Source organism: Filicampus tigris, chromosome 12, assembly GCF_054856515.1.
Source record: "Filicampus tigris isolate MCC_2025a chromosome 12, RoL_Ftig_1.0, whole genome shotgun sequence".
NCBI classification, from domain to species: Eukaryota; Metazoa; Chordata; class Actinopteri; order Syngnathiformes; family Syngnathidae; genus Filicampus; species Filicampus tigris.
In genome coordinates this window covers 20310025-20334078 of record NC_141228.1, presented here as the reverse complement: position 1 = coordinate 20334078, position 24054 = coordinate 20310025, and the positions used below count along the sequence as shown (strand labels likewise).

At 41.3% G+C, this 24054-nt stretch overlaps 1 protein-coding gene across 1 annotated transcript; it reads right to left on the bottom strand.

Moving 5' to 3' along the window:
- Positions 1 to 491: 491 nt before the first annotated feature.
- tjp3 (tight junction protein 3) lies at positions 492 to 22288 on the bottom strand. Its single transcript, XM_086047128.1, is given in 33 exon segments — positions 492 to 1076; positions 1167 to 1225; positions 1379 to 1948; positions 2062 to 2162; positions 3002 to 3212; positions 3854 to 3933; positions 4049 to 4350; positions 5078 to 5205; positions 5207 to 5300; positions 5398 to 5510; positions 5963 to 6119; positions 6198 to 6226; positions 6228 to 6277; positions 6370 to 6449; positions 6852 to 6889; positions 6891 to 6925; positions 7012 to 7100; positions 7310 to 7365; positions 7367 to 7407; positions 8005 to 8087; positions 8617 to 8707; positions 9649 to 9761; positions 9847 to 10014; positions 10654 to 10735; positions 10821 to 10924; positions 11965 to 12040; positions 12118 to 12313; positions 12404 to 12507; positions 13585 to 13951; positions 15067 to 15169; positions 15982 to 16091; positions 17419 to 17475; positions 21930 to 22288. Coding segments are annotated over 33 exon segments (4086 nt in total). The 5' UTR covers positions 22014 to 22288; the 3' UTR covers positions 492 to 961.
- Between the last annotated feature and the right edge of the window lie 1766 nt (positions 22289 to 24054).

The window sequence follows — 24054 nt, the reverse complement described above, 5'->3', positions numbered from 1 at the left end:
TTTTAAAATATGCATACCTCCATAATAAAACACATAAAATTCTGTTCATTTCAACTTTAATGTCATAATATTAGGCCTTTATCTTGAAAAAAAAATACATAAAAAAATACATAACATTACAACTTCTTATCCTGACAAAACTATTCTTCGTTCTTGTAAATCAGTTTTACTTAAAAAAAAAGGACTCACTTTTTTTTCTAATACCTGTCTATCTATCTATCTATCTATCTATCTATATCTATATATATACATATAGACAAGTTGACCAATTATATACAAGTACGTATTATATTTACAGCTTCCATTTAGGGTTACAGATATGTGATGTTTAATAATACGATATGACGATAACATTTATGAGGGGTTCTTGTTGGGGAAAAAATGTATTCCCTGTAAGGGGTCACTCGGGGGCAGGGGGGCACACCTGCATTAAAATGACCATATGTGGTTGTTTGTCATTTAAATGGGATCCAGCTCAGTTACTCAGTAAACATTTTTAAAACATTTATTTAAAAATTTTTAAAAAGTGTGATAAAAATAGAACAATCAAATGTAGAAAAACAAAATCCCTCCCAGTTAAAATGTCTTAGCAAATACAGTGTGTTACTGTGAAGTTCAGTCTTCTGCTAATGAGTTTATATCCTTCCTGGCCACAACAATAGTTTGATGTTTATTATATGTTGAGAACATTTACGATTATTATTATTATTTTTTTTTAAACAGTTCTGAGGTTTTTATATGCGCTAAGATCCTGGTCCACAAGTAGAAAAAAAAATGTTTGCTTGAATGCAGGCTTTACATAAGACTAATTTTCAACTTGAATTGTCTTACACAGTACTTTTAAAGTGAATTTGTATCAGTTTCAGATGGGGGTTACAACAACAATAAAAAAAAATTAAAAAAGTCTCTTGGAGTGTCCTTGTTTGTCCGTTAAGACTCGCATGTTGCACACGTGGCTCGTCTACAGTTCTGTCGCCGGACCCCATTCGATGTCCTCGTCCTCGTCCTCTTCGGAGCTGTTGCTGCCCCCTCGGATCTGCGTGCGTCTGACCTGCACCGCTTGGTGATGTGCCACGCTGTGAACAAGCGGACGAGGCGGCTGTCAAACATCTGCGGGTCAAACCCCCCCCCCCCCACCCCCTTATGGTGACCCATATGAGACTCACACGATGAACTGAAGGGCCTTCTTCTCCTCCGCTTGCGTCTGCGGCTCGGCATGTCGGGCCTGAACGACAACAAAAAAGTTAGCTTTAGCCTCGAGCAGAGAAAATGTTTTTAATCGTTGTGTCAAGTCGTGATTCCAAAATAATTCCAGTGCCGAAATGTGACTTGATTTGTTGCGCACTGATTTTTTTGGGGGAATTAGCAATGTAATTACCTGCTCTAATTTTTTCTCAATAGCAGCCAGGCTGGCTTGCTGCGGGCTCTCCGGCTCCTCGTCGGCGTACGACGGCTCGCTGACGGAGTACCGGGCGGACGGGTCCGGTGCGATAAAATCCGGCGGTCCGTCCGACGGCGTGGTGGGCGCAACCGCGTCGAGGTGGTTGAAGTCAGAGTCTGAAAAGCTGCGGCGCGAGGGACCGTCGTCCGGGTGACGCAGGGGCGGGCTGCGGCTCTGGCGGCGCAGTGTGGCGGGTTCCGGCACGTGCATCAAAGGCGGGATTTCTCTGCGCGGCGAGTACACCTCGGCGTAAGGCTCGGGGTCCAGCTCGTCGTCGGGGCTGCCCCAGGCGGGTTCCGACGAGCGAGCCAGGGCGGCCCCGGACACCCTGGAGCTCCTGGCCGCCTCCTGGCCCGGGTAGGCCTCCTCCAGGTCCTCGTTGTCCGTGTAGGCCTCGCCGTCCGTGAAGGCCTCGCCGTCCGTGTCCTCCAGGTCGCTGGCGGCGCTCAGGTAGTCCGACTGAGTTTGATCCAGTGCGTCCAGGTCCTGTTCTCCGCCGCTCTCCAACTAAATAAAGATGCGCACACAAATTGCGACTGAGATTGGGCCAAATGATCATTTAACGCAACAAGGCGCCATTTTAACTTTATGACCACAATAATGCTGTTTGTGTGGCTTACCGTGACTTCGGAAACCCAGACCGGTTTTGATTGTTGGTGGCGAATTTTGTCCTTTAGAGCCTGGTACCAAATATTGGAGCCGGGCTGCAGGTCGACGCGCGCTGGAGGGAGCAAAGAACAAATGGAGATAATCGTTCTTCTGAGGTCCAATTTATGACAACATGATGCAACGATCAAAACAAACGCATCATTATACATTGTGAGCATTTGTAGGTTAAATGTTTTGGAGGCTGAGCATTTTAATTGATAAAATTCATTCAACCCAAAAAAGGCTTGAGCTAACGACCAATCATGGCTCAGCTTCACAAAACCGGCGAGCTGTGATTGGTCGTTATCTGAGCGACTGTGATGTCACTTTCAGTCGACAGCAAGTGGCAAAATGGCCGCCTGCGATGGACAAAAATTGGTGGATTTTACGACCTAACTCATATTCCACAAACACGATACCAATCAGAATGCTGCGTTCAGAATAGTGGAGGCACATAGGACACATTGTCAAGAAAATTTGGGGGTTGACTTACTATTTAAAGAGGGATCATTTAAATTCAATTTACATTTCCTGAATACGAGGTGGACTCAAATAGACATTCACTATTTTATTTTTAAGCACGTTTCAACCAAGCGTCTTTTATGTTCCAGAGTTCAGAATGTTTGTTACATGAAGAATTAAAATGTAATGTTCCGCGGAGCAGTTAACTGATTACATAAATGCTATTTCCTATAATTTTTTTTTTGCATACGTGCTGGTAAAAAAAAAAAACCGATATATGAAGTGTTGTCCTTACTTTAGATGTCAAAAGGGTTTTGTGGCTATCGTTTTTTTTTTTTTTTCCTTAAGTTAGACGAAATGGCTAACGACATAAAGAGAAAGGAAAATCCTTCAAGAACTGTCGTCCTTAGTCATCTTAATATCTGCCGTCAACACACGTTATTGATGTACCTGAGAAAAGATGACTGCAGTCTTTCCTGAGCTTGAGCGCCTGCGAGTAGAGGCGCCTGGAGCTCTTGTTGGAGTCGGGGCTGTAGCGCTGCCTCATGGCCTTGACGTCCTTGCGGCTGTGCGGGTCCAAGAAGATCACCATGGGGTGGTACTGGATGTAGTTGAGCCTCTCCACAGCCGTGGGCGTGATGTCCAGCAGGGGGTGCTTGTCCTGGCAACGCAACAGTAATCGCGAGTGAGCCACCCGTGGGGGCTTTGCTTGACATGCGCCACACACCGACTTGCACTGCTTACACGAACAGATTGTCTGCGGAGGAGGTAGTTTACTCAAGTGCGCTCAGTGTTGATAACTTAGGAATTCGCCTGCTGTATTTTGCGACTTTTCCGAACAGTCTTGCGACTCCTTTGCCCAAAAGAGTCTAATCCCAGTCAAAGGAATAGAAGCATTACTTTGCTGCCATCTGGTGGCACATCGGTGTTAAGCAGCCATCAAAATGAGGTTGTTGTTTTTTTTACCATCAAAGAGTTGAGGTTTTTTTTACTGCCATCTTGTGACATCTGGGTGTCAAAGAGCAATGTAGAAGTGAGTTGAGGAGCTCTATTTAGACTAAAATAGTGCTTTGCTGGTATGTCGGTGTCAAGGAGTGTTTTTAAAATGAGTTGAGTTTCAGACAAATGATGATTCGCAGCCATCCGGTGGCGTTTTGGTGTGGGGGAACTATGTTGAAATGAGTTGAGGGGCTTTATTTCGACCAAAATAATGATTTCCCGCCATCTGGTAGAACCTCGGCGTCAGGGAGAGGTTTTAAAATGAGTCGAGAAGTTTCATTTGCATGTAAACGTTGAACTCACTTTTTCAGCTATCTTCCTCACGGTGTCCAGTTTGATGACCGTTGAGCTGCTGTCAGCGCCCCCACTGCGAGGAACCATCTCTGATGGAAAGAGAGAGGCGGGAGAAAAAAACAAAAAAAAAAACAGAAAACAAAAAACAATCACATTCACATCCAAAAATGTGTCAAAGTATTAAAAACAAAAGGAGACACCAACCAGCCACTTCATATTGATCAGGCATCTCTCTGGCCAGCTTCTCCATAGCGATATCATTAAGAGGACCCAGAATGACGATGGGCCGCTTGAAATTTGCTTCTCTGAGCAGGACCCTCTCGTACGCCGGGAATTTGCCCTGAATGGTGAGCTGCAGGAGGTCGTCCCGCGAACGGCGTGCGCTCTTCTCGTTCTTTTTGTTCCCCCTGAGGCCCCGCAGTTTCCAGAACTCAGCCCTGGGCCCCGACACCGGCCTCTCGCCGCCCGTCCTCTGCGCCTGCTCCTGGCTGGCCAGAACCTCCGCCCTGCGGCAGGGCGACGGCGCCGACGTCAAATATTTACGTGTGTGGATTTGTTTTGACTTCATGATTTAACTTTCACTTTTGTAAAATTGTCTTACGCTACAGTTTCTATTTTCTTCACATTTGTTTTCTATTGCATTTTACTAACATTTCAATTCTCAAAATGTATTTGTACTTTCGTAAAACTGTATTTTGCTTTTGTCAATGTGTCTGCCACTTTTATAAAATTGCGTTTTTCTCGTGTAAAATCAGTTTTACTTTTGTACGTTTGCTTTTGTTTTCTTCAAGTGGAAGTCAACGTGAACATTTTTTTTTTTTCAAGAATATGTTCTATGCAAGCCCACTAGTTGAAACGGGGCATTCTGATAAATATTGCGTTTGTGGAATAAATGTTAATCCACACGTTTTGGCGGCGGCCATTTTGTCACTTCTGCCGACTGAAAATGACATCACAACTGCTCACAACGACCAATCGCGGCTCAGATTCAGAAAACTGGTCAGCCGCGATTGGTCGCCGCGAGCAGTTGTGATGTCATTTTCACTCGACAGAAGACAAAATGGCGCCCCCGGGGATGGCTAAAAACGAGTGCATTTTCCTGCTTAACTTATATTCCACAAATGCCGTGTTTCAACTAGCGGGCCTGCTGGGAACATATTCTTGGAAAAAAAATATATGTTTGGGTTGACTTCCGCTTTAAAACTCGATTTGACTTTGGTTTCTGCTGCTGACCTGGTCTGGTTGGGGATGGTGCCTTTATCGAGCTCGTGCAGGTCGTTGCCCATGCGGATGGCCAGCCAGTTTCCGAGCTTCCCGCGGTGCATGGTGTCCCACCCCCCCGGAACACTTCTCCTCGGGTAAATTCAGCCCGATGGGGTGATCGGTCTCGTGGTCATAATGCGTACGGATGTAGAAGTTGTCCCCCAGGTTGGACTTGATGATCTTCTTGGTAGGACTAAAAAGGGGGAAAGAAAAAAAAAACAAAAAAACATCGACCTTGAAGGCAATGGGACGAGGACGTTGACTGCAGCTTGCTGCGGTTGTGAGCGCACTTACTGTCCATCTTGTTCTGAGTTCGGATCGCCACCTTCTCTCCTCTCTTGATGTTAAGCAGGAAATTTGCTGCCTCCTCTCGAGTGAAATGGCCAAAGTCGGTGTTATTGACCTGGAACGAAGAGAGAGAGAGAAAAAAAAACTGCTGTAATAGTATGTAATATTATTTCAAAAATGCACAAAAAAACGTTGTGCTAATTTTTAAGTCAATACTAGTTGAAAATACACAAGAAACAATGCAATAAATACGGATTAAAAAAATATTCCATACATTTTTTATATGTTGTAAAAATGGTGAAAACTGTCATTTATGATTGTCCATTTTTTATTTTAAAAAAAAAAAAAACATTTGAAATTAAAACACAATATAATATAATCAATACACTATATAATTCAAATATTTCATAACCAAGTTAGAACATTTGGTCAAAGCTGAAAAATTACAACTCCACATTTTTACTGAAATAATACTTGAATGAAAATGAAATCAAATCAAATCCAAAGTTGATTGTGCCTCCATGTGCAGGGCAAAGCAAAGCCCCCCCCCCCCCCCCCCCCCCTCACCTTCAAAATCTGGTCGCCCTCTTTCATCCCCCGCTCATAGGCGGGGCTGTTGGGCTGCACCCCTCCCACAAAGATGCCCACGTCGTTGCCGCCCACCAGCCTGAGGCCCACGCTGCCTTCCTTGACGAACGACACCGCCTGCAAGTCCGAGCTGTACCTGGAGGACGGGGAAAAACACGCCGTGCCGCGCTTTCACGCCGTTCATGAGGCCGAGACCCGAGAGGGACTCACTCACCCTGGGTGGGACGTCGGGTACGAGTCTGGGCGGTAACGAGTAGATGGGCTCTTCCGCAGCCTTGGCGGGAGCAGCGGCCGCTGCCGCCGATAATGAAAGCGCGTTAAAAGGGGCGATTCATTTCTTCTTGAACCGCCCAAAACAATGAACGCCACTGAATTGCGGCTCTTACGGCTGACGGGTGGATTGCTCCTCACGGAGATCCCAGACCTCATCGTGCCGCTGTTGTGAGCCACGTCGGGCGTCCGGTGACTGTAAGTAAGACATGCGATTCAAACGGTGGAACTCAAAATGTTGAGTTTTCCCATAGGGATGTAACGATTCACCCGAGCCCCGATTTGATTCCATTTTCAATTCTCAGTTCCCGATTTTCGATTTCAATTGGATTTTTAAAAAAATGACGACCATGCTTGTCTCTGTGCGCTAGCGTGATTTCTGCAGCCATCCACAAACGCAATGATGTTTGGCGCAAAAGCATCATTTGATCTACACATTCAAAATGTGCTACACATCTGGATTGAAAAAACGTCATTTTCTAAATGAATTTAATCATCAACTCCATTTTCGATGAATCGAGGTGAATCGATTTAAATCGATTTTCGATTCATCGCCCACATCCCCAGTTTTCCCACTTTCTAGCTGGAAAAGTCGTACCTGCGTCGGCTACCCTCGCGGTCCGAGCTGCCCGACCTCCCGCAGGTGTGACAGGTCGTCCGACTCGGAGGAAACTGAACGGTGCGAAGAGACCACAAAGATCCTGTTTTCACACACATACACACTCTCACTCTTGACGCACACTCAGGATTCGACTGACCATCAGGAGGCGGTTGGGCAGGTAATGACGTTCGGCGAGGCGGCTCCGGATTCACATCGACCGAAGAGGGCTTGATCTCAGGAAGGATTCTGCAGGGGGGGGGGGGGGGCGAGGAATGATATCGTTTAAGCAGCATTTTATTTGACACAGTTTGAGATTTTAATCCAAGACATCTCTTGGGCTCCGTTTACAATACAGAAGTGCAAGAGTCATGCTTATTCCTTTTGAAAGCACAAAGCTAAAGACTGCTTAACAAGTATCCTGCAGTAATTGGGGGAATTTGGGTGAAAACTCCCACCTGTATCGGTTTCCGGCTCTGTTCGACTTGTCGCTGTCCGTCGAGTGCCTGCGAGGGGACAGACGCATAACTGTCCTCTGAATCCGACTCGGACGGTGCTGTAAGGATTCACAGTAGCAAATGCACTGGTTTTTAGCCATCTCTGGGGGCGGCCATTTTGTCGCTTCTGTCGACTGAAAATGACATCACAACTGCTCACCATCACGGCTCAGATTGAGAAAACAGGTCAGCCGCGATTGGTCGTCGTGAGCAGTTGTGATGTCATTTTCAGTTGACAGAAGACAAAATGGCCCGCCCCCGGAGGTGGCTAAATAACGAGTGGATTAACACTTAATCCACAAACGCAATATTTATCAGAATGCCCTGTTTCAACTAGTGGGCTTGCATAGAACATATTCTTGTAAAGAAAAAAAATGTTTGCATTGACTTCCACTTTAAATAGGATTTCAATGACAAATGTAAAATATAAAGACGCAATCTGGATTAGCTCTGGATGCCTGCTCCAGCTACTGATTTTATAAACAGATAAAGAAGGTTTGTCCAAATTTGACAGATCAATATATACATTTCTGAATGAAACTTCATTGAAATTGATCATAATATTCTCAAACGTGTGGCTCCATTTTTGCCTTTTAAATTAGCAGCCATGCGCGCAGTCGGGATCAGAAAAACCTCTCGAGCGTGTCCGCGCTCACCTCGGTGTGGCGCGCCGCCGACCGGGATTCCGGAGGCGCTGTGCCGCCCCGTTTCCGTCTGCGCGGAGACCCCCGGCAAGGCTCTGCAAGAGACAAGAGGGAGGCGGGAGTGAGGGAGGAGGAAGACAAGTCTCGGTTACATTTGGAAGGACGGAGGGGAGTGGCCTTGTGGTTAAAGTGATGATTATGGATGAGGGAATATTCACCTTTGCGTCTGAGGGGACTCCTCTCTTTGACTGCTTTGTGATGACTATTGATCAATTTAAAAGTATGTATTGAGTCAATATATTTATGGTAGCGTCCTCTGTTTAATCAGCACGTAGCCACATCACGGAGAGGGACACGATTCAGTGAGAGTCACTTTTTATTTCAGCGCTTAACACAATGGTACAGCCCAAAAACACAACAACAATCAAAAACGCTACAAAGTGATCACGCGCGCACGGGAAAAATAAAAACAATCACAAGGCACATGATGTAACTTCGGTGTAAAATTCCAGAATAAAAAAAAAAAAAAAATGGGGTAAATGTAAAAGTATAGCCATCAAAATAAAAGCCTTATTTCCTCAGTGTCCCAGCAGGGTGAGGAGGGGGCGGCGCCTTCATGTGTACCTGTATCTGCTGCTGCTGTACGAGTCCTGACTGTAGGCCGTGCTCTGCCTCCGAGGAGGCGCCGAGCTGCCTTCTGACTCCGACTCCGAGTCTGAGAAGGGATGGAGGACAATTCGGTCAGCGGGCATCACCGTGACAACGCGGTAATGCCGTTTTGCAGAGCTGGTGATTATGCCTTGCCAAAATTGAGCCGATTCATTTGTTACACATTAAAACAAAGGTTTATTATTATTTTTTTTTATTAACTACTATGATTTCTGCAGTAATACTTAAAAAAAAAAAAAAAAAAAGTAAATAAGTACAGTGGATATTTACATTCCATTTTACTAGTAAGAATTAGGGATGTAACGATTAATCGAAAGTCGATTAAAAATCGATAATCGATTTGAATCGAGACGAATCGAACTTGGGCATCCCCGCACTCACAAGCCCTATACAGCAACACCTAACAAAAGACAACATCCCTAAATCAACAGAATATACCAATTGAAAGTCCTAAAAAATGATGTCTTTTATTTTTTTCCATTCCAGATGCATAGCACATTTTGAATGTGTAGATCAAATGATGCACTTGCACCAAACATCATTGCGTATTGCGTTTGTGGATAGCTGCAGCGCCACAGAGACAAGCACTGTCGTGATTTTTTAAAAATCGAATTGAATCGAAAATTGGGAACTGAAAATCGAATCTTCAGTGAATCGTTACATCCCTAGTAAAAATGGATTCATGTATGAATGTGTCTTGATTATATTCATTCGAATATTCTTGCTACACATTGTTATTTCTAAAACAATACTAAAACAATATCAAAAACATATGCAACTACAATCGTGCAGCGTGAGGTCAGAGTGCAACATGGATGTGCTTCAGTATTAATAACTATCAGGGTCAACTACTGTAATAGAACTCCGTAAAATGGGATTCCACAGTTGATTTGTAAAATATGATTTATATTTTTTATTGTCATAACCTTGAGTGTCCCAACAGCAGCTATAACTAAAATGAATTGCATTTTTTTTTTTTTTACTGACCCGGGGCAGGGACTCTGAGGGGAGAGTTGACCCTCCTTGGGGGCTCCTGGCGCACCAGGATGGGGGAAGAGCTCAGACCAGAGTGGGAATGATCAACAGGAAGAACTCTGGGGCTGACAAGTGACGAGACAAACAATCAGAACCAAAATGGCTGACTTTGTGATTCGCGTTCTCACTGAGCATCGGTCAAAAGCTTACTTATATCTGCCGTCCGTCCCTCTATTGGACGAGGCGCTGCGGTCGGAGTCCGAGTCCGACACGGGCCTGCGTGGCCTGGAGGACGATGAGGCGGGCCTGGATGACGACCAGTTGGGGGCGGCGGGGGAAGACCTTGGGTTGGGCAGCGTGGACAAACCAGACAGGCTTCTGCATTTCAAAACAAATATGGAACATTTCAGCATAATAACAATAAACTTAAGCTGAGTCACAACTAGATTTTGTTTTTTGGGGGGGGGGCGTAGTTACAACTGAAAGTAAGCGTTTGTTGCCTTTTTAAATCTTTTTAAAAGAGATGGTTCAATGAAATAAAAAATGTAAAAATGTATTACAGAAAATTGCCAGTTTTTATGCAAATGACTGAGAATAGGTTCTCCCCCCGAAAATAATAATAGTCAGCGATTCAAGTAGGTGAATGATAAACCGCTCACACATGGTGGTCCACTGTATGTATACACATTGCATTTTCCTTTGTAAGTAGTCAAACCAACTAAAAAAAAAAAAAAAAAAAAAAAAAAAAAAAACGTACTGCAGAAAAAAAAAAAATGCAACAAATTGTACTGCACAGCCAAAGCCCAGCAAGTTCCATTTCCTGTTCTTTCAGGTTGTCATCATATTTTTCACAAAAAAAAAGCCAAAGACAAAGTGAAACACTTGAAGGATAAACAAAAAATATATATATATTCAAAGTATGCAAAATACGCATTCTTAAATCCTTCACTCATTTTAAAATGTTTTTTTTTTTTTTTGTATTCATTGAATCATAACTGTGCATTCGGTTCAACTGACTTGTATTTACTGGAGTGGCTCAGACTGTCCGTTCGGGTGGGAGGCGGCGAGGCGCTGCGGTCCGACTCGGAGTCAGACGCGGCTGTGAAAAAAGGAGATCGGATCGACAACGTTACGGTCACATCGGCCAAAAGCCGCACACGACGGACGGTCTCGGCGGGACCGACCTCTGCGAGATGCGTAGCCTCTTGCGGGAGGTCGAGTCAAAGTGGAGCGCACGGGGGAGGAATCCCTGGACTTGAGCACCGAAGGAGGAAGTTCTGCTCTGCTCCTGGTGTCAAGACGAGACGGGGGGGGGGGGGGGGGGGGGGGGGATTAATCACACAGATCAAATGACGTGACGCGTCATCCGCGTACACAATCTGACTACAAAATGTAACATCCAGTTCCAGTAAACAATAGAAAATTATATCGGTAAAATAGTATGTACACTACATAGACATTCATGTTTTAGATTTTTTTTTTTTTTTTTTTTTTTTTTTTTTAGAAAAAACTCAGGTTAATATACTGACTATAAATAAAAAGTAAAAAAGTAAAATAAACAGCTATTATTTTTATACAGCTATATTTTGAAATGCTATTTATTAACAAAAAGAATAATAAACACATTTACATATGTTGTGCATTTAATAGGTTATATTAAAGTAAATATACATTTGGTTAATTCACTTTAAATAAGAAAAAAAAAACTATTTTACATATACACTTAACATATTTCATGTTTCAGATTGATTTATTTTTTTTTAGAAAAAAAAATGTACTTGGTTAATATACTGGCTGTAAATAAGAACAAAAAAGTAAAATAAACAGCTATTTTTTTATATAGCTATATTTTTAAATTGTATTTATTAATAAAAAGAGTAATAAACAAACGTACATATACTGTGCATTTAATAGGTTCTATTAAAGTAAATATATATTGGGTTAATTCACTGTGAATAAAAAAAATAAAAAAAAATCAACAATTTTACATAAATTTAACATTTTAATTTAATCCCATAATTGGTTAATTTATTTACTGTTTGCAAAGAAAAAAAGCAAAATAAACATTTACATGTGCGACTATCATTTTACACGGCTCATCTATTGTGTTAAATAATTGGTCAATTACCTATTGACACAATTGAAAACTAGAATTAATTGTATAATCGGTCAGCTAATTCCAATTCAAATCTAACAATCAAAGCATGAGAATGAATTATTTCATTATTAAAAACGACCTATTTCACATACACATTGCAACTTTTTATTGACCGTAACATCCTGGCGCATCTGCCAGCAGGTAATAATCCACTTCTAATGTGCACCCACCTGTGCGTCCGTTTCTCTCTGGTAGGGTGACGAGATGTTCTGCGAGAAGGTGAGTGATCATCCAAGTCGGAAATGTCTATTCAAAAAAAAAAAAACAAAAAAAAAAAAATGTAAAGATGTGGTCCATTATTGCGCTTCGTCTTCTCGTCTCACCCTCCATCTCGGAGCTGCTGTTTCGCCGGCGCCGCCGCTCGTCCTCGCTGTTGGGGGCGCTGTCCTCCATCTCGGGGATGCTGACCAGGAATTTGCGCTGGTCGCGCAGCACCGTCATGGTCAGCTTGCCGCGGCTCTTCTCCACCAGGTGCTTGGTCTCCAGCAGAGAGAGGTTCTCTGTGGTCATGCCGTTGATCTGGGTTAGGGGGGGGGGGGGGGGGGAGCGACGCGTGTCAAACGGGACCGAGGTTTCGCAATAGCAATGTGCAGATCTCGTGAGACTTGCCTTCAGGATCAGGTCGCCTTCCTGCAGGGTGCCTTCCTTTGCTGCCAGCCCAGTTTCAGTCATGTGCTTGATGAAGATCTGACTGCCCAGTTTCAAGCCGTACTCTGCATCAGGAGGACCGCTGTGTTATATAGCAAGTCTAGTTTTATCACCCCCATCCCCCCCCGCCCCCCCCCCCCCAAAAAAAAAAAAAAAAAAAAAAAAAACTTCCCTGCAATAACAACCACTTTTTTTCTTTAACTTTTCCCGCTAATCTAAATTCTGATTATTCTCGTCTTTTTTCAAAAACTAAATCCAACTTTATTCTCTTCATGATTTGATTCTTAATGATTAAAAACGTTGTCCAATCTTTATGTGTTCTTACTCTAACAACAAACTACAAAGTGAAGCAACAGCGCACCTGCTGGTTGGAAGGCAAGTGGTGCACTCCATCTAAATGACATCAAGATCAATTATTTCAATTAATCTAAATCAATTTTATATCAAACTGACAAAATTCTTAACGGTCAACATAACAGAAAACTACAGCGCAAAAAACAAATCCTAACCAACTTTATTCTTGCAAATGTGGGATTTTTTTTTTTTTAACAAAATCAGCCTATTCCCAACATTCTTTTATGATAAACAACTTGTTCCTGTAATAACACTTCAAAAAACAAAACAAAAACATTTTAAAATGTTTTTTTTATCTCTTAAAAAAATACATAGTCTTGTAACTTATTTGTAAAAATTTGGAAAAAATAAATTCCAACTTTTTTTGTCTCCTAACTGCAATAAAAAGAAAAAAAAAAATCACAGCTTTACTGTTGTAACTTCATGATTTTTCCATTTAAAGAAAATAAAAAACACACTTCATTTTCATTACAGTACAACCTTTTTTTTTCCATTTAAAGACAATTGTCATAAGATTAAGACTCATTCTAAAAACTTTTTAAATTTTTTTAATTGGAATTAGCCCCCCAAAAATGTGATTAAAAAATAAAGTCTGATTTTTTTTTTTTTTACTTTCCCCAACACTACCCAAAAATAACAGTAATATCAAATTTTTTTAGACGCTAACATTGTGCATTTTTTTTATTTTTTTTAGCCTTTTGCCATTCTGATAGCAAATATTATTTACAATCATTTACACAATACAACCCAGCTTTATGCTTATAAAAAGTTTTAATTTTTTAACCTACCGTCGGAGATTTTCTTTTTAACCAGAGTTGTTCTCAGGGGCTTGTCATCCAGGTCGTGGTGCGGCAGCCTCTTGTACCCCGACGACATCAAGGGCAGCGTGCCTCCGTAGCCGTTGCGGTCTGGCGAGGGGCTGCGGGCCCGCGTGTGGTTGCGGTCAGGCGAGGAGCTGCGCACCCGCGCGTGGTTGCGGTCAGGCGAGGAGCTGCGCGCCCGCGCGTGGTAGCGGCTGGCATCTCTGTTGTCGCTGGCGTCCGAGTAGCGTCGCATTCTCCTCGGGGGGTCTTGGTCCAACAAGTTGGAGTGGGAGGCGGCCCGAGCCGGCCTGGTTGTCGCAGGGATCTGGATCTTGCGAGGCCGTTTCACCGTCTGGCGGGAGAACATAGTGAGGAACACAGTTTTGGAGGGCTAAAAATAAAAAATAAAAAATAAATAAACACAGGGGGATTTTTAAAAATGTTTTTTAATGTGATTATTTGATGAATAGCATTTGGCATAATGATAAAGTAATCAATTCTAAAAATATTTGATGGTGGCTGCCCTCCAAATAACATTGGCTTATATCTGTTAAATTCTTTTTATGAGATGCTAAAAAGGACCTTAAACAACAAAAATAAAACACTAACAGGCTAAAATGTGCAAGAACACCGTTAAGACACCCAAAGGATGCTAATCGCTGGTTTATGGGGTGAAATAATCTGAATGCTAACATAGCTAACCGGGGCGAAAAACATACAAGATGCTAATAGCGTGAACACATAGCTAAAGGGGGTTGGACCATATTAAAATGCAAATATAATATATCAATATTGAAATACATGCTAAAGCTGGTACCTCACAGAGCAGCGGATGCTTCCGAACGTAGTGAATTTTGAATTTTCGTCAGGGATTGTAAAAGGTTGCAAAGATGTTCGCAGGCTGTTTTTACTTAGCCCAAACAGTTTGTTTTTTTTGTCACCAAGAAATTTTGAACAGATGGCAATGTCACAGTAATTTTGACGCGACAACTTGGAGATCCCGTTGGAAGCTTCACCCTTACGATTTTAGTGGTGGATTTTTATAAATATATATATATTTTTTTTAACTGAAACTTGTCAGCCAATCGGAGAAGGGGCTCCCCAAGTAGCACATGAAACCAAAGGAAATCTGGTCACGAAGCTACCCCAAAAAGGAGCCAAATTGCTAGCATCACTAGATGCTAACACAAAGCTGACATTGCCTAGTAGGTGTTGAGACACTTATATGAGATTCTAAAAACAAAAAGAGAAGCAAACCATTTAGCACAAATTGATGCTAGTGGGGGGGCTAACATGTTTTAAAATACGTAGTTTAGGCCACTAATTGGCTGACATTTGAGGACGTTTGCCAGATGTGGTACAATGCGGATGTCAGAATGTCACATTAAAGGAGAAAGCAAAACACATTCCAGCAGGCTCGGCATGCCAACTGACATGTGGTCGTCGTCGTGGCCTTCACGCACTCACAATGTTAGCCGTCCTGCCACACGACTTGAGGGTGTGAATGGTGAAGTTGGAGTGGACGTTCTCCATGGAGATCCCGTTGACCATGACGATCTGGTCTTTGTTGCTGGAAAGTGAAGAACGTACTATCAGACAGACTATTAAAAAAAAAAAAAAAAAAAAGATGGTAACCCCCACATTAAAAATTCAAACCCTCATCATAGTCAAATAATCACTCAAAAAACACTTATTAAACAATTCATTTTTGCATTTCTTAATGTAATATTATTCTTTAAGTGACCTTGAGTGCCCAAAATAATATATACAGTGTTCCAGCGCTACATCACGGTCAAACACATTTTTATCATGCCCAGCCTAAGGCACACCTGTGCAACAATCATGTCTGTCTGTGTAATCAGCATTTAAAAAGGTCACACTCGCAAAGTAGATTTACCTCAGCAGAGAAGTGCTACAAAGGCTTAGATTTGTGAAAGTAGGACTTTTGTATTCATAGAAAACAATCTTGGCTATTTGACTTCACATCATGAAAAATGGGAGCAAAACGTTTGCATTAAGCTAGCTAACTTCGTCTTGACAAAATGATATGGTTGCCTTGAACAATTTCGTGTTCAAATGCATAACGTTCAATGCCCTTGTTACAAGTGTCTGTTTTCCAGTAATCCTCAACAGAAGTGACAAATAAACAGCTCGAAGCTAGCAACAAGCGCTGAGTGTGCTTTAATAAGTTGAGAGGTAAAACTATCACCAAAAAAAAAAAAAAAAAAAGTAAATAGTCTCTCTATGTTGCCAATTTTCATCCATTGCGTGTGGCTCAGGAACACATCCCTGCGATAAACCGTGTTTCGCAATATTATTATTAAAAAAATATGATTTTTTTTTTTTTTTCCCCAGGAAAGCATTTTGTGGTGGCCCACTCACAACAAGCGTCCCATGGCCGGTCCATTTGGCAGCACGTCGGACACGATCACCGCTGTATCGCCGTTGTCCTTGCCTCCAGATAGGGCAAATCCAAAGCCCAATTTGGAATCCTGCCACGCAGAGGGATTGGAATGAAGGTGGGAGGATGTGGGAGGGAGGGGGGGGGGGGTAGTACGCATGTATGCAGGTGGACGCGGGTGACAGAGGGAGCACATTCCAAACACCGCCGGTATGCACCAGCGACCGGTCGACTGCTGTCGCAGGGTGTGACTCTTGGAATTCCAGCTGGAGGTTTGTGCAGACAAACTGCCAGGTGGTAATCGTGCACAAAATATCGATGTGGAAATGTTTTCTTTTCTAGATACGGCATCGCTACATACGTAGTGAAATACGGCTTCACACGCTTGACAAACGTGGAGCTGTGTATCACCTTTGGTGCGTGATCACGCTTAAGAATGTTTTTGTTGTATTGTTTATATTATATTGCACATGTTTTGTTGCCAATACATAGATTAGCACGCAATAGCCATGCTTGTGTTGCGTTGGTAGTTCAAAGCACGTTGACCTGGATTAATATGAGAAACTAAATTCATGAATAATGAAGTAATTTAAATTTAAAAAAAAAAAAAAAAAAAAAAGGTAAAAAAATAAATAAAATAAAAAAGTACAATGCCCGTTTTCTGGATGGCGTGTAGCATGACTATCATAAAAAAACTAAACTGAAATACAATAAAATTGCAAGCAGTGCAAAACTAATAAATGAAAAACAGAAATGATGAAAATAACTAAAAAAAATGAAAAAGGCATCTAAATATGGTCCTTAAATTTGAACGCAAAACTGATTAACTTGTTCACTGCCAGACATTTTCAGACCCTCTTTTACGCTAAGGTTTGAAAAGAATTGAAAATTGAAAAAAAACAACTCCTGATTGGACGGTGGAAAGACATAAATTCGTCTTTGGCAGTGAATGAGTTCATTAAAAAGAAAACTAAGAATATCTAAAACAATCATGAATTTTCAGAAAAAAAATGGATGGAATAATTAATTACAAATTATTTAAAAAGTAATCAACCTAATCTGAATTTAAAACACAAAATGTACTTGTCCCCGTAAAATATATAACACCCCAAAAAATAAATGAACACATTGATTAAAAACAAATGAACACCAAAAAATAAATGCATAAATACAATTAAAAATAGATTTTTTTAATTTTTTTTTTTTTACTAAAATATAACTCTGTAAAACAAAAATAAAATGGACCTAACCATATCCCACACAAAAAAGAAAAAAAAAAAAAAAAAAAAAAAAAAAAAAAAAAAAAAAAAAAAAAGGAAAACTTGCTAGTGATATGGTTGGTGAGCATTAGCCTGCTAGCCTGCGATTCCCAGCCCTACCCTCTCGCTCAACGCCGCCATGCTGCCACGTCTACTTACTTTGTTCAGTGTTATTGTATGCTGCTCCCATATCGTTAGCTCCTCCATGCCTGGTTTCTGCAAATCATAAAAAAAAAAAAAAAACAGCAATGCTAAGAAAGGACTACTGGTTACTTAGTATGGGACATTTTGCATAGATAAGCCCTTACGAAGAGCTCCAGAAAAGCCGGAAGAATGTGTCAAACGCAGCCCGAACACCCGTCCAATCTGGATGGACCGGTATGGCGGCGATGTGTGTGCGCGTGCGCGTGCGTGCGTGCATTAAACACCCGAGGCTCCACAGTGAGCACTCGACACATACGGTAGATAAACAACAAAAAAAAAAAAACCTACTCTTTCACTTAGATAGGGTAAGAAGATTTATACTTACATTTTAGATGTACTACACAGAGAACAAAAATTAAAATAGTTACCTGTGCATGTGTGATGACGCTCACATGGGAACTAACCGATCGAAGGAAAGCCGTTTTCATATCAAATTAGGAAGACGAGGAACCCAATTGGAGCAAAGCTAATTAACATATTACATTTTTTTTTTTTTTTTTTTAGATGAATGAGCTTGGAAAAAGGCCATCTGACCCAAATTTTCTTGCAAACCTGATAAAAGGAGATTAAAAAGAATTTTGGGAGGGGGAAAAAAAAAAAAAAAAAAAAAAAAAGGTAAAAGGAGACCTTTAAATGCTTTGATATCGATTCGATATATCCATATAGGTCACCTCAGATTTTTTGAACGTTTATACGTGCAAAGTAAAGTGCGTGTATGTAAACGTTGTTTACAGAATTAATTGGTGATAAAAATAAAAATTCTGCAATCGCAAAAGACCCGACTTGTGTTCCAGGGGAATTGAAAATAACGGCAAAAATCTGACCTTAAAGTTCAAGGTGCTAGCTTCACGCCGCTGCTTGCCAATTTGTTGTGTTCTGCTTGAGTGCCGCCTTTGTCGACACACGGCCAATCACACGCAGAGCGCCCCCCACTGGCCTGGAGGTATTTATATTTCTTACCGAACCGAATTGCTGCCACACCAGAAAAAAAAACAAAAAAAAAACGTCAATATCACATTACACCGTGATACATTTCAGGTTTTAACTGCTGTTCCACAACCGGGACGAAAACCACACTTCGACTTCCCGATGGACTTTCCTCCTCAGCACCCCTGAATAGAAGGATGAGGAGTTTGACCCCCCTGCAGTTGGAACAACCCCCCCCCCCCTCCCCTCTTCTGAAAATGGGGAAGCGCTACCCTGGTCTGCCAATCCAGACGCATTGTCCCTAACGTCCAGGCACTTGTACAGGTATCGGTCTGAAAAAAGTGGTATCGAGCCGCCCTCCGAAATACTTTTGTTCACCTAGTGGCACCAGTTGGAAAAAGCAACGCGAGTGGAGAGTGTGAAGGACACATTCCGGAAGGAACGAGTACAGCCAGCTTCTCGAGTCCAAGTGAAGACAACTGATGCGCGCGGATACCGGCGCGGTACAAGAAACAACATTGACATGAAAAAAAAAAAAAATAAGAAAAAAAAAAGAAAAAGGACTGTTAATTGTTGGGAGAAATGTGAATACTTTGCGCAGTGAAGAAGACGGGAACAATTGTGCTGCTCGATGTGAGCACAGTGAACAGTAGGCGGTTTGTATGTCAGCGCGTTAATCATCAACCTAAACGGCAATAAAAATGACCTGGCTGCTCAAATAGAAACAGATTTTTTTTTCACCCTCGCTATGTTTTCATAGAGACACTTGCCTCGCAGTTCGTTTACAAGTTTGATTTGCTCCTTTTCTCTTAACGCACTACTTTTATTGTCTTGGGATGAAAAGAACTTTGCCCCGATCCTGGGAGGTGTCTTATACAAAATTAATCTTGACAAAACTTTGGGTAGAATAATGAAATGAAATAACTACAAAAAAAATAGTTAATAGCTAATGTTACAAAACAATGATTTAAAAAAAAAATGCATTTAAGAATAATTAAATGACGCATAAAAGAATGAATAAATGCAATCGTAAATAACGCAATAAAACGCAAGTCAAACACAATCCAAACAAAAAATAAAAAAAATAAAAAAATAAAAAAAAAATGCCAAAACCAATAAGAAAATAACATCACGAAAACAAAACAAATAAAATACTTAAAATACAAAATATTTAACACAAATTACAAATAAATTAACAAGATACAAGCTAAATAAAAGTGTAAATAAAATACACAAAAAATTTAAATAGATATCCTTCAATCAATTATCCAGATGTCAACCAGAAGTTGTAATAAATATATTGTACTATGAATACTATTTCACAAGTTTCCAGTTACTTTTTAAAAAAAAATTTTTTTTTATACCTTTTGTCATTTGGAAAAACTAAAAAAGTAAAAAAAAAAAAAAAGGAATAATAATAAGAGGAAGAAGAAGCAGCTCCAATCAACATATGTCCAAATGTGAGTTCAACAACCCCAGATAAGATAACACAGTGATGTGCCATGCCCTCATTTTGGAAAACCGATTTTATGTGTGATTTAAAAAACAAAAAAACAACTACTAACTTCATATCTTCCCCAATAAACATGACCTCAAATGAGTGTATCATGCAAGTACAAAATCCTATTTCGCTTTCTTTTCTGAGCCTTTCACAGGTCACGTCGAGCTGCCGCTTGCACTGCACTCACCCCTTGGTCTTTGAACCTCACTTCCATTTCCCGCCGGGATCTCCAACCCAACAACAACAACAACACTAAGGCCCAAGCGGCTGATCATATTCCACATGCAAAGGCAACAGACGGGCCATTCGTCCTAGCTCCTGAAACCTGATCCTTCACGGTGGCGGGCAAAAGATATGCCAGGCGCCGGCGTCGGGGCGGGAGGCGGGAGGACTCACCTGGGACGCGCTCCTCCCCCGCTCGCACTTTGACCACTCATGCGGCGACTCCCTCGTACACTCCATTAAACACTGAACTACCCCCGGAATGACCACCGGGTCAAACTAAACACAACATACATGGTTGACTTTTAAGTCATTCTGACTCCAAAACAACACGACCACAACTCATTGTTTTTTTTGTTGTTGTTGTTGTTGTTGCCAAGACACCATCTTGGTGGTATCTTGGTGCCTTTAAAAGCGCTTCATTGAGGCACCCCAGGGATAGGTACCGAGCCCCGGTACTAAACTGGCCCCGAGGCTGAATTATCGAAAAGCGGAGTATCGGTAAGATCCACCTGTTGACAGTCTAGATGAAATGACTCAACATTATTTTCCACCTTCTACCTCTGTGATCTCATTTCTAACCAGCAATAGAGTGAATATGTTCGTCTTAGCTGCATTTTCACACTCAGTCGAGCAATCTCGCCCCACTGCAGCATCATGCACGAGAGGCAACGGTGACTCCTTCCTATGCCAGTCTTGTACTGCACGATTATATTACGATACGTAGTTTTATATCAAAATGTCCGTCCGTGTAACTCTATGGTTTTTATTTAGTTATTTTGGTGCGTGGGTTCGATTATCGATATAAATGTAATGATGGCAACTCCCTCGGCGTCCGAGCCCCACCTTCTACACCAATACGTAATTACGTAATGTTTAACGTTAAAATTGTGATTTGTTCAAACCATATTTTTCTGTAAATTACTGTTTCTTTTTATTTATTTTACATTAATGTCATTGTAGTCGCAACAAAAGTAAATGTTAATGCTAATATTTTTTGTTTTGGTGTTTTTCCGAAACAAAAAAAGTACCGATAAGAATACCTTTACAGTACCGGATCAATAAGCAGTATAGTTAAGAAGTTAGGAATGTAACAATTCAACGAAAATCTATTTAAACTGTTTAACATATGCATCTATGTAAAAAAAATAAAAATAAAAGAATTGAAATTTTGATCACATAAGGATTTGTAATCGTAACAGTCAAATCTACTGTACATTTATTTATTTTCATGTTGCGTTTTGGCACTAACAAGACGCTGCTAAAGACGTAAAAAAAAATGTAGTTAGTCAAAATTATTAGTTCATGTTCAAATTTTTTGGTATAGTTAAAAAAGGTTAGTGTTTGTAAAAAGGGCAAAATGCAGATGTTAAAATGAAAACAGCTTTTGGTTTTAAAATGAGTCATTCAATTTGCTAAAAAAAAAAAATCAAATCGAAATCGGTAACTAAAAATCGAAAATTGAATCGGGTTTGAGTGAATCGTTACATTTTTATTAAGCCTAGTAGTATCATTAAAATCTTAACGACATCCTATGCTATGTTTTGTTTGAACGTTGCGGCATTCTTTTCCAGAAAATTTGGGTTGAACTCCAAATTGGGTGTTAAATTTGCTGAAAAGCTACGAGTTCTCCCCATTTACCCTCCCAAAACGATCGGACGTCCAGAGTTTGTGAATTACACAAGGTCACGAATCATTTCCCACCCAATGGTGAGAATGAGCGGTTCGTCGAATGGATGCATCTGTTCACAGTTTGTTCTGCATGCAAATTCGGTTCTGGGGTCAACAAAAAAACGTACCAACGGCGCTAACTTACGGGCACCACTAGCAGAGGCGGCGGTTGCTCAGGCGGCACAGAACCAAAATGCTTCATTAATTTGATCCGCTGGGTGGCATTCATGACGACGACGCCCACCCAAGCGGGCCCGAATGACAACCTTGTGGTCTTACAGGCAGCAAATCCACAGGATGACCACACAGTGTTTCAAGGTAAAAAAAAAAAGGAAAAATTGTCCTGCGGTCAGTCGAAAACATATTCCAAGCTCAGTTGCTCCCATCCCGGTGATCAGCCTGCTCCAAGTCTCAATGGTATGCGAGCGTCTCGGCCCACTTTGAGACTTTTTTTTCCCCACAAGGCCGGTTTGAGTGCGCCGGGCGCTATGGTTACGACGGCGGAATGAGAGCGCTGGACTGTTAATAATTGAAAGGCTGTTTGCTAGACTCAAGCTTCCTGGGTGCCTTCACAGCACACAGGAAGTCGGGATCACGCTAATGTTTACTATTCTATGCTAATGAGTAACAACATTTGGACGGGAGATTCTTTGGGTGACGTGAAGGCCCTCTTGATATTACTTCATTTCATCGTTGTTCACCGGAAAATTGAAAATTCCGCCCAACCGCGTGCCGGTTTCACTTCGCAACATGAAATTGGGCTTATGTGTCTGTCATGAGCAGACGCACGACAAAGTCTAGTTGCAAAATCAAAGTGACGATTTGGAACTGCCGGCATTGCACAAATACACAATGTCGTCTAAAAAGAGTGTTGAGCATAATTAAATTTCTCTAATTTTGTGGTTGGGAAAATAGTGGTTTACTGTTGACCTGATCTGGACTTGGACTTTGCGGACTCGATAAAAGGTGGACTTGACAACATGCGTCTCTTATGTCCTGCTTTGAAGTGATTCATGGCAGAAATTGCTCCTATTCTGACTCCGGTTTTCCTTAAAGGCACGGCTGGCCAACCCTGGCACTTGATTTTTCATTTTCAAGTGGAGTAAACAAATCCAAAAGGGACTACTGTTACTAAAACAAACACGTGAATGACTGCATGACCTCTACGGTTCAAGTCCCTCCTCATTACTGCATCACAGCCGAGAATGCAATACAATAGCATTTATATATCGCATTTCATAACAGCTAGAGCTGTAACAACGCACTTTACAAACAAGACACACATGACGCATTTAATAGCCTAGAGGTGCTCAGCATGATGTCATCTATTCCTGACTTTTGACTAGAGTATCGGTAAGAGGCGATGAGTGGTCAGGTTACTAGATGGCTACAGAGCTACTTACGGTAAGGTCTACAAGTGTTTCGATTGCAACATCCTTTTTAATGTTTGTGGCTCATTTGGCCAAACAGCCAAGTAGGTGTCCCTCATGGCGAATCCTCAACATGAACATCACAATTTGATGCCAGTCCACGCCCATATTTGATGGCCTAGGACAAAAAAAGACTGGCAAATATTCAGTGCCCATTGTCTAGTATACCTGCTCCTGATTGGGGCTCATTTGTGAGGATTGCTGAATCCAATTACTAGCCCTGGAATTCGCTCTAAATGGCAGAGTTCCTGCTCAACTCCATGCATGGGTTTTCAACATTTTTTATGTGTGTCCTGTAATGTTAGAAATATCCATTGATTTACGGTCGTATTCGTGAAATTGGTATTGGGGTCTACCTTTTTCTTATTTTCAGTCAGTTTTGGGGAGTTGATTGGGTTGAGGAAAGAATCCAATTTCGAATGTAGTTTGAGTTAAATTGGCATGCACTACTGATTATGAAGGCCTTAGTCAGATTAGATTGACATGGCAACACAAAAGACTAAAATCTGATTGGACAAAAAAAAAAAAAAAAAAAAAAAAACATTCAAGAGGGTTAATCAATTATCCAAATGGAGAGGGGGCTGCTAAGCGAAAACAACCAATTAAAAAAATAACATAACTCTTTAGTACTTTTTACCCCTGGGAAGGATGGACCAGCTCACAAAATGGAGGACATCACTGCACAAAATGTCTGTCAATACCATTGTTTTAGTTAAAACAATCAAATATTGGAGGTGGTGTAAAAAAAAAAAAAAAAAAGGCACAGTAGGGTATACAACCAGACAGCTGTTTATGAGTCGAAACTATTGTGAAACTCGGTTTGAGGCAGGTAGAAACTTG